This window comes from Pelobates fuscus, chromosome 5 (genome assembly GCF_036172605.1).
Source record: "Pelobates fuscus isolate aPelFus1 chromosome 5, aPelFus1.pri, whole genome shotgun sequence".
Taxonomy (NCBI): Eukaryota; Metazoa; Chordata; class Amphibia; order Anura; family Pelobatidae; genus Pelobates; species Pelobates fuscus.
Genome location: NC_086321.1, coordinates 382,861,471 through 382,872,818, shown reverse-complemented (window position 1 = coordinate 382,872,818; position 11,348 = coordinate 382,861,471). Strand labels below are relative to the sequence as shown.

At 45.2% G+C, this 11,348-nt stretch overlaps 1 protein-coding gene across 1 annotated transcript; it reads left to right on the top strand.

Annotated features, from left to right (window-relative positions):
- Window positions 1-1,164: 1,164 nt before the first annotated feature.
- Window positions 1,165-6,649, top strand: MTNAP1 (mitochondrial nucleoid associated protein 1). The gene is made up of 5 exons (XM_063453443.1): window positions 1,165-1,307; window positions 2,643-3,938; window positions 4,047-4,157; window positions 4,344-4,460; window positions 6,376-6,649. Exons 2-5 carry the CDS (start codon window positions 2,645-2,647, stop codon window positions 6,402-6,404), a joined length of 1,551 nt encoding a protein of 516 aa, XP_063309513.1. The 5' UTR covers window positions 1,165-1,307; window positions 2,643-2,644; the 3' UTR covers window positions 6,405-6,649.
- Window positions 6,650-11,348: the final 4,699 nt, after the last annotated feature.

Below are 11,348 nucleotides of genomic sequence, written 5' to 3'. Positions count from 1 at the left end.
CCAGCTGTCTCTCCTCCATCTTGTAGCTGGCCTTGCACTCTCTCTCTCTCTCTTCATCTTGTATCTGGCCGTGCTGTCTCTCCTCCATCTTGTAGCTGGCCCTGCTCTCTCTCCTCCATCTTGTATCCGGCCCTGCTCTCTCTCCTCCATCTTGTATCCGGCCCTGCTGTCTCTCTCCATCTTGTAGCTGGCCCTGCTGTCTCTCCTCCATCTTGTAGCTGGCCCTGCTGTCTCTCCTCCATCTTGTATCCGGCCCTGCTGTCTCTCTCCATCTTGTAGCTGGCCCTGCTGTCTCTCCTCCATCTTGTAGCTGGCCCTGCTGTCTCTCTCTCCATCCTGTAGCTGGCCCTGTTGTCTCTCCTCCATCTTGTAGCTGGCCCTGCTGTCTCTCTCCATCTTGTAGCTGGCCCTGCTGTCTCTCTCTCCATCTTGTAGCTGGCCCTGCTGTCTCTCTCTCCATCTTGTAGCTGGCCCTGCTGTCTCTCTCTCCATCTTGTAGCTGGCCCTGCTGTCTCTCCTCCATCTTGTAGCTGGCCCTCCTGTCTCTCTTAACTTTGTTTTAAAGCAAATTAATCAGTTGTGTTTATGAATTATTTTAATCAGAAACACACATATCCTGCAAACAAAGAAAAGCTGCAAATGTCCTGTTATCCTTTTAATGTATAAGCACATCTTGCTTCTGTAAGCCGTATTCTTTACTCAGACACAAGTATTATATCTACTGCCTTTACCAATATGGCCGAATCTGCCTGTTCCAATATGGCCGAATCAGCCTGTACCAATATGGCCGAATCTGCCTTTACCAATCTGGCCGAATCTGCCTTTACCAATATGGCCGAATCTGCCTTTACCAATATGGCCGAATCTGCCTGTTCCAATATGGCTGAATCAGCCTGTTCCAATATGGCCGAATCAGCCTGTACCAATATGGCCGAATCTGCCTTTACCAATATGGCCGAATCTGCCTTTACCAATATGGCCGAATCTGTCTTTACCAATATGGCCGAATCTGTCTGTACCAATATGGCCGAATCTGCCTTTACCAATATGGCCGAATCTGCCTTTACCAATATGGCCGAATCTGCCTGTACCAATATGGCCGAATCTGCCTGTACCAATATGGCCGAATCTGCCTGATGACTGACCCTGGGAGCTTCGGCCAATCGGATTGCAGGAGAGGTGCTCTCACGTGACCCGTGCAGCTGTCGCAGTGTGCTGGCTCCAGCATGGCTGCTTTATCCATGTGCTGGGAGTGATGGGAGCAGTGACAGGCAGCTGAGCATTCTGGGAGTGGAAGAAGGACCCTGGTAATACTGAGAGCAAGATTTTATAGAGTTCTATGAGAATTTCCTGGAAACCCCCATTTTATAAACTAATTATAATAAATCATTACCTGAGTGCAAACTATTCATATCTGCTTTATTTTACTCATAGTGAGATTATTGATTAAGGTTTATATCTGTGACCTATGATCACATGATGGCTGTCATTGACATCTCTCATCATCCTCAGCCAGCCACCAGGCATGCTTACTGTGGGAGGGAGACACTGGAGAAATATGGTGCTTAGTGCATCACATTTAAAGGGACACCACTCTGACTAAATCCAAAATAATCGCTGATTATATATGCATCCCAATGAAAACATTTTATATTAGCTGTATATCGAAAAACAGCTTGCAAAAGCTGCAGATCTGTTGTCTGCAGCCTTTACAATGTTACAATTTCCCAACTCCCCTGTATTCAGAAACAGGCTATTTTACAATGTAGCTTTTATTCCCTATTTAAAAATGTGTTTAACTACCATCTGACAATCAATTCTTCAGCATAGAGAAATGATTGGCAGGGGAGCAGAAGATAACCTCTCACAGGTGGTCCCTCTGCTCTGCACTCAGATGCTCGCAATGCCGCGTTATGGAGGAAGTTTGCCAAGAAGTGCAAAACCCACCTCTGTCAGTAGATCGCGGCAGGAGAGCAGGTAAATGGTGTCAGGTTCCCTTTATTTCAGTAACCGCCTTACATGATTTTTACAATCCAACATAACTTTTTAGATGGATTAGGAGCCCTAGACCCCCCCACGTCCACATGCTGTGATGAAAAAGAATCTGGCCAGTAAAACAAACTGCGGAACTGGCACTTCTCAAAGAATAGGCAGGTCGGCCATCTGCCTGCCAATCATCCAGGTCCACTAAGCTTTATTTCAGCGCACTCTGCAGGGTCATTAGTGTAGCATGACCGTGTGTAATGATGCCCGTGCACTATGTTTTCTGTGGACTATTTTTTAACACATATTTCGGGATATCAGGAAACAAAGTCTGGATAGCAGGACAGGACTATCCAACCAAAATGGGGATTATTGAGATGTTCGGTAGAGGAGTCTCTTCTTTATAACAAGTCATAGCAACCACTAGACGTTTTAAAAAAAGTATAAAGTAGAATAGACCGGTGACATTTTACAGAGACTCACAATATTTTTTTCAATATATTTGATTTCAGACCAAAATTTTATGTCTCACACTATGAACCATTGAGCGTAATTCAGGATTCAAAATATTAAACTGATCAAATGTGTGGGGAAAGGCTGACTGACACGCATTGTCTTTGCGATGCTTTATAATTAATATTTGTTCTGTATATTTATAGAAATGAAGAATCCTGTTCCTTCCTCGCCCTTGGACACCTGTCCTTTCTGTGGAAAGCCTTTCAAAAGGTTAAAATCCCACTTACCTCACTGCAAAATGGCCAAATCCAAAAAGAACTCGGAATCTCCTGCTGGTGATACACAGATGGTGAGGGACGATATACAGATTTCTAGAATAAATCGAAACCTGAGAGATGGCTCCTTGGTCAGTATGGGTACGGTTGGGGCGAACAACAAAGGAAAAGTTAAGATGGCAGCAGTGAGCGACGCAGGACAACATACAGGCATGCTTCAGGAAGGCAGTGAACCGATCACAACTAAATTAAAAGTCAGCAGAGTTACCACGGATAGCAAACTGACACAAAGACCAGAAAGACAACATAAGGACGTAACGAACGTCAGATCATGGAAAACACCAGCAAAGATAGATTCAGAATTTGACAACAGTTTGGACATCCTGTATCTCCAAGGTGGTTCACCCTCTTCCAATGTCCAGGAACATATTTTGTTTAAGCATTCATCAAATGATTCAACTCATCCCATGTTGTCAGGACTTGACGTGAAGGTTGCTATACACGAGCAGGTCACAAAGAATCTGTTTGGGGTGGAGCTCGGGGAACATTTACCGCAAACTGTCCCAGAGGGCTCGCTTCCTGAAAGTCAAGATTTAAGTGATAAGAACACGCCCGTAGGAAGCCAGACACAGAATGGCCTTTTAGGAACATGGCAGAACCTGCATACAGATCGGAACAGGTTATTACCGGAACATGAAGATCTCACTACAGAGATTGGATGGGGAACAGGGGAGGTTCTAGTGCCTGGTAAAACTCTGGTTTGGGATCATCTGAAAGGATCGCTTTGTGGGAAAACCTGTCTTGAGAATCGAAATGAGATTTTGAAGCAGATTCCATTGCTCTCCCATAATACCAAATCCTCCCAGATAGACGCTCCTTATGGACCTAAGCAGGAGAGACTTAGAACGCAAATGTTAGGTGACACTTTTGCTGTTCAACTGCAGCCTCCAGCAGAGAGTCACTCTGCCCTGGGATCCAGTGGTAAAACAATGGAGAACATCTGGAATCTAAAACTCTTCCTGGATGCAGCTCCTGAATCCAAACCCGAGACGCTCTCTTCGCAGTCTCTCAGTGGTGTCTCTCCAGATCGTAGTCTGGGAATGCAGTGGATTCCTGAACTTTACCCCAATTATATGCATCTTCATGTGGTCCCAGGAAGACAAGATGATTGGAACACAGAGAAGACAACAGTAACATCCAGGATACCAACAGAAACCCAGCATGGTAAGGTTTCCTGACTTGGCTGACATTGGAGAGCTAATAGAATAGATGTCCCAGTTCACGATTAGTGAGCACGGCTATTTCCAAATCATTCTCTTCATTACTTTGCAGATGTCTCCTTACTATCTAAACATCTGATGGATGTTAGACTTGGAGAGCTGTCGTCATGGATTGCAAACCAGCATTTTTCCATCCAATCATTGGCGAGATCAGCACCGAATGGTAAGAGAGCAAATCAATGTTCTTTTCTGCCACCGCAGAGGCACAGTCTGTCAATCCGTTTTCATTCAATAGATATCGGTGTGCGATACAGTGATTTTCCTGTAATTAGATCTCCTGGTGCTTGGTTGTGTCCACCATGTCCGTTGTCTTTGCTATGTCATTCATTTTTCCTTCTTACTCTGGCAGCTTGGGATCGATACTACAACAAGTATATTAACGTGAAACGAGGTGGCGTGGGAGGCCTGACCATGATGCTGGCCGGATATTGTGTCCTCAGCTATGCCTGGAACTACAAACACATCCGTAAGATGCTACCACATGTTATTGTGGCTCCTATTAAAACTGGATATTTATTTATTTTTAGTTAGTCTTCCAGAATCATAGAGACTGTCAGGCAGTTTTGTAAATTGTCTCTGTTCTACTGTTAGCTGTAGAGCAGTTCTGCCCAGTTGGAGGTTGAGGATGGGAAACCAATAATGAATCATTTTTTAGGCCAAAATGGCTAAAGTAGCAGACCATTCCGGTGCAATGTTAGTCATTTTTCTGCTGTTTCCATCTTAGTAAATAAGCCCTGTAGATTAAAGGACCACTCTAGTGCCAGGAAAACATACTCGTTTTCCTGGCACTAGAGTGCCCTGAGGGTGCCCCCACCCTCAGGGACCCCATCCCGCCCGGCTCTGGAAAGGGGAAAGGGGTTAAAACTTACCTTTTTCCAGCGCTGGGCGGAGAGATCTCCTCCTGCTCTCCTCCTCCGATCCGCCTCTTCACCTCCCCGTCGGCTGAATGCGCACGCGCGGCAAGAGCTGCGCGCGCATTCAGCCGGTCACATAGGAAAGCATTCATAATGCTTTCCTATGGACGCTGGCGTGCTCTCACTGTGAAAATCACAGTGAGAAGCACGCAAGCGCCTCTAGCGGCTGTCAGTGAGACAGCCACTAGAGGACATAGGGGGAAGGCTTAACCCATTCATAAACATAGCAGTTTCTCTGAAACTGCTATGTTTATGAAAAAATGGGTTAACCCTAGAAGGACCTGGCACCCAGACCACCTCATTAAGCTGAAGTGGTCTGGGTGCCTAGAGTGGTCCTTTAAGTTATACTTTTACTAGAAATGTTGTGATGTTGCGCATGAGAAGCTCACTCCCCTAAAAGAACTCTGTGATCTCTGGAAAGGCATTGCGCAACATTGTGTATAATGCATTATGGTAACTGCGCCGTGAGGCTTTCGCAACCTACGTGCCATCAGAGGCTGCGCATGGGGGAGACCGTTTAGATGGGCGGTCATTATGAATAACAATGCAGATTATTAAGTCTTATTAAGTCAGATTATTAAGTCTCAGCTGAATAACGCTAATGCGTCCATACAGATTAGTAATGGATTACGCACTCGCCCTGGATACATCACTACAAGCGGCATTGCGGCTGCGTTAGTAGATAAATTATAACTCTGGCTTCATTAAACGCCTGTGAATATGCCATGTCTCTTCTATACAAGAGATTTCTACTTCACATATAACATTTGTTACATCAAAAGCTTTCTGCTCTGTGCGGATCATTAACCAGATCCGACCACGCGCCAGCTGGGAATATCCAATGGCAAGTTAAAAAGAGGAGTAAGATTTCCTAAAACAGATCAGCTACTATAGCAGTTTAATTGGAGAACCCTTCAGTCCCTGAACTAATGGTTAACCTGAGTCTCTAGTTGTAGTATTAAGGTACAGCTTAATGGAGTATCGAGGATATTTAAATTAGCTAATGGGTTCTTAACTAACAAAACTGCAGTGTTTAGGGTTAAATTAATTATAGAATCCTTTTTTTTTCTTTCTTATTTTGCAGATTTATAAATAAAATAATGTTCAGAGATCTTGCTTCCCTGTTCCCACCAGTGAGTCTGTTTCCTATATACCAGCGTAGCACTCTATCGTGAATGCCTGAGTGACATCATCCCAGGGGGCTTGGAGGCAGGGCGATGGTGGTCTACCATTACAGCCTGAGGGGGGAAAGAAATTCCCATGAGCCTCCTTTCAAGAGGTTTTGTTCCTGCGGGCTGTGCTTGTATCTCCCATCGCTTCCTCCATTAGTCACACCGTAACTATGGCAATAGGCACGTTGGTTTAAAAAATAAATCACACAATTCGTTTCTCAATTGTTGTCTGCCACCATATCTGATGTTATTTGCTAAAATCATGTAGCTTTTGTGTGTTTTCTTATTATTACAGAACAAGATCGCAGAAGGAGGTTCCACTGACAATTCTCATACACGTAGAGCCAACGTAGATATTCTGACATCACCGCAGCAGCATTCAGTCACAGATCAGCATGGCAGGGGGTAATAGCGTCATGTACAGGAGGAGACAACGTTAACACTGTGACTCTGTTTACAATCTTTTTGTAGTTGACATGCTGTGCTTTTATAAAAGACCTTCGTATTTTCGTAATGTGTGTGAAATTAACACACTTTAGCCCCAGAAAAAAACAGATTATTTTGTATTACAGCGGGGAATAGATTTTTTTTATTTTTTTTATTTAACTGATATTTATAATATTATTAAACAGAGTGAAATGAAAGAAAGACTGCCGTCTCTAATCTCTAATAACAGATCTCAGAGTCAAAGAACGTTCGTTATAGATCGATGACACGAAGCACTACTTCGTTACTAAAACCACTTTCCATTTATCAGGAATTCCTGCTTCGCATGTTTACAGATATATTTACCTCCATTGTGATCAGCATTGACTATTTTGCCCAGAACTCATTGTTTAGTTAATAATCGACTTGGCTCCCATTTAATATTTAACATTATTTCTAATTAATAATTGTTCTCAGTTTAAAGTTTAATTACTCCAATAAAAAAGTTCTATAAAGAATTCCTCAAAGCAGTTCCAGGTTTATGAGACGTTTACTGTACTTTGGGAAGATACCGTATAACATTATTTATTTTGTTAACAGTATAGTGGATTCTAGTTCAAGAAAGAATGAAGATCTGTAGGTCTACATTTGTGATACCGATTATGTCCCAGCATTTTTTCTACATGCTGGTTATGCTAATAGCCCCCCGTGCTGGTTATGCTAATAGCCCCCCGTGCTGGTTATGCTAATAGCCCCCCGTGCTGGTTATGCTAATAGCCCCCCCGTGCTGGTTATGCTAATAGCCCCCCCGTGCTGGTTATGCTAATAGCCCCCCATGCTGGTTATGCTAATAGCCCCCCATGCTGGTTATGCTAAATAGCCCCTCATGCTGGTTATGCTAAATAGCCCCCCATGCTGGTTATGTTAATAACCCCCCCATGCTGGTTATACTAAATAGCCCCCCATGCTGGTTATACTAAATAGCCCCCCATGCTGGTTATGTTAATAACCCCCCCATGCTGGTTATGTTAATAACCCCCCCATGCTGGTTATGTTAATAACCCCCCATGCTGGTTATGCTAAATACCCCCCCATGCTGGTTATGTTAATAACCCCCCCATGCTGGTTATACTAAATAGCCCCCCATGCTGGTTATGCTAAATAGCCCCCCCCCCATGCTGGTTATGCTAAATAGCCCCCCATGCTGGTTATGCTAAATAGCCCCCCATGCTGGTTATGCTAAATAGCCCCCCATGCTGGTTATGCTAAATAGCCCCCCATGCTGGTTATGCTAAATAGCCCCCCATGCTGGTTATACTAAATAGCCCCCCATGCTGGATATGTTAATAGCCCCCCATGCTGGATATGTTAATAGCCCCCCATGCTGGTTATGCTAAATAGTCCCCCATGCTGGTTATGCTAATAGCCCCCCATGCTGGTTATGCTAAATAGCCCCCCATGCTGGTTATGCTAATAGCCCCCCATGCTGGTTATGCTAAATAGCCCCCCATGCTGGTTATGCTAATAGCGCCCCATGCTGGTTATGCTAAATAGCCCCCCATGCTGGTTATGCAAATAGCCCCCCATGCTGGTTATACTAAATAGCCCCCCATGCTGGTTATGCTAAATAGCCCCCCATGCTGGTTATGCTAAATAGCCCCCCATGCTGGTTATGCTAAATAGCCCCCCATGCTGGTTATGCTAAATAGCCCCCCATGCTGGTTATGCTAAATAGCCCCCCATGCTGGTTATGCTAAATAGCCCCCCATGCTGGTTATGCTAATAGCGCCCCATGCTGGTTATGCTAAATAGTCCCCCATGCTGGTTATGCGAATAGCCCCCCATGCTGGTTATACTAAATAGCCCCCCATGCTGGTTATACTAAATAGCCCCCCATGCTGGTTATGCTAATAGTCCCCCATGCTGGTTATACCTAATAGCCCCCCATGCTGGTTATGCTAAATAGCCCCCCATGCTGGTTATGCTAAATAGCCCCCCATGCTGGTTATGCTAAATAGCCCCCCATGCTGGTTATGCTAATAGCCCCCCATGCTGGTTATACTAAATAGCCCCCCATGCTGGTTATGCTAAATAGCCCCCCATGCTGGTTATGCTAAATAGCCCCCCATGCTGGTTATGCTAAATAGCCCCCCATGCTGGTTATGCTAAATAGCCCCCCATGCTGGTTATGCTAAATAGCCCCCCATGCTGGTTATGCTAAATAGCCCCCCATGCTGGTTATGCTAAATAGCCCCCCATGCTGGTTATGCTAAATAGCCCCCCATGCTGGTTATGCTAAATAGCCCCCCATGCTGGTTATGCTAAATAGCCCCCCATGCTGGTTATGCTAAATAGTCCCCCATGCTGGTTATGCTAATAGCCCCCCATGCTGGTTATGCTAAATAGCCCCCCCATGCTGGTTATGCTAATAACCCCCCCCCCCCCAATGCTGGTTATGCTAAAAGCCCCCCATCGACCTGACAGTTTGGATTCATAATCCTCCATGTACAAATTCATTTTAAATAAACAGTGGGGTTTATGTACAAACATTCCACAAAGCCACGGTGCCGGTGTGGAGTGCCCCGATCACACTGGCCAGCACAGCAAATTCCCAGGGACATAAAGCGGCACTGTCATGGCCGCATCTGTTTGTTTTGTTTTTTTTAACCCCTCTCCTGACTCGGCTATATCTAATTGTCCCCCTAGTCACCCCCAAATACCCCTAGGTCCCCCATTTCACCCTTTTTTACCTTTTAATTTCTTGCCTGGACCTAAGTCCTGGACTCCGCCATCTTAGTGTGGGCAGATGAAGGCCCTTTTGTCCGAAATTTGAATGGGTATTTCAGCGTGTTACGACACTCACCGCCTGGAGAGTGAAGCCGCCGTTTAGTCGATAATCCCCTTTCTCCAGAAATGCAATTCCAGTATAACCGATCATAAAACTCCCGAACGGAGCATACGAATGCGGTAACTCCCGATCAGCAATCCATCCGAAATCCTTCCACAGCTAGAAATAAACGAAAACGCTGTCCCAATAGTCAATCCCTCCACAAACGAGACAAAGCTCCGTTTTGAAGGTCAAGCAGAATGTGTTTAATGGGGGCTACCTGCCCAGTATTTATGCAGGTCTCCACCAGGTAGACACTCCCCTAGGGGACCTGGTGGAAGACTGAAAAATATATTAAACGGTAGCCAATCACAGTGGCTATAACACAAGCCCTTCCCATTTTACCCACAATACATCTCTTCCTATCCTGGAGATAATTAGGGAGAAACCTAATTAACTCAGAGGATAGGAACCATCGCCATCTTAAACTCAAACACAAAAAAATGCAATAAAATACATAAAATCAGAAGTACCGAATATAAAGTGTTCGTGTCACGTATCCCCAGATAGCCTGGATCTGAGGGCATATTCCTACCGAATAGCGCTCAGGTCCGATGTACACAGTCCAATCGCCATGGAGTCAAAGTCTCTCATAAGTCCTTCGGTATACGAATGACTCCATGGGACGGCTATCTGGGTAAGTTCATACGGATGAAAGAAACTCCCGAACGGAACAGGGTTCGTATGCCTCCAAGGGAATAGAAGGGGAGACGGCCGTCTCCAGCGGTGTTCGGTAGATAAAGAGTCCGATTTTAGATCCATGGGTTTTGCACCGAACACCGCTGATTCGCCTCGTGTCCAAAATGGCCGCCGCCTCGTGTTCGGCATACGAACGACGACCACCCGTACGAAATGGAATGGAGAGGTGTTTGCGGTTAACCACAACGTTCTAATTTGTGGTCAAGGTGTTAATGAGCCGCACACTCCTCTCCTGGGTGGCCGATGTTCGGTAGTTCCAATCGGTACTTTAGGAAACGTACGAACAACAGCGTACGGACAGGAAATTCACGAATCCAATGAAAACAGACGACCCAGCAATACAGGTCTATGCAGCAGGGTTCGTCACACAGCGATTTGTTCATTTGTCAGAAAGATGAATGAGCAAATAGAAATGACAAAGAACGGACAGTCTTCAAACACCGTTCAGTTTATTACAAGGAGGGAGCTATCGGCTCGCGGCTCTCTCCTTGTAATATGTAAAAATAGAAGGGTACCAGATCCACCACCCTTTTATCACTGAAATGCCTCATCCACCGGCCCCATGCACAAGACATGCCCCTACTCGCAGCATAGCGAGATTTTAATCTCGCTTATTTACTAATACTAAATCATCTTTACATAGTAGTACAATTGGCTGAAATACAATTTTGGTCTTTCAGCCTTTTGGTAGTGATATAGATCCAAATATCGATCTTTGTTATACTCAGAGGAAACCCAAATTATTATTTCAAGTGCACTTGGAGGAGCGAGAATTAGACACCAGACACCTGTTGGTAATCAAAATAAGCCTCTGTCGTTTATTCGTCAGTTGGGTTTTTATACATTAAAAAGGAGGTGCCTACGTGCAAATACTTATTGGACAGTAGTAGGAAGGGAATGAAAGGAGTACAGATAAGACATAGGGATGAACGTCATCTACGTATAACAGATAAGTTCCGGGAAAGAGAAAGAACAGACTGATTTAGGAGAGACAGCTCAGGTGGGGGCTATCTGCTCCTGGAACTAGACATTTATGGTCTTAAAGGAAAACTCCAGTGCCAGGAAAACAATCCGTTTTCCTGGCACTTGAGGTTCCCTCTCCCTCCCACCCCCCAATCCCCAGTTGCTGAAGGGGTGAAAACCCCTTCAGTCACTTACCTGAGGCAGCGACGATGTCCCTCGTCGCTGCCACCTCCTCCTGTCTCCGGTGGGCGAGACTGATCCCGCCCACCGGCCGAGGATACCTAATGCGCATG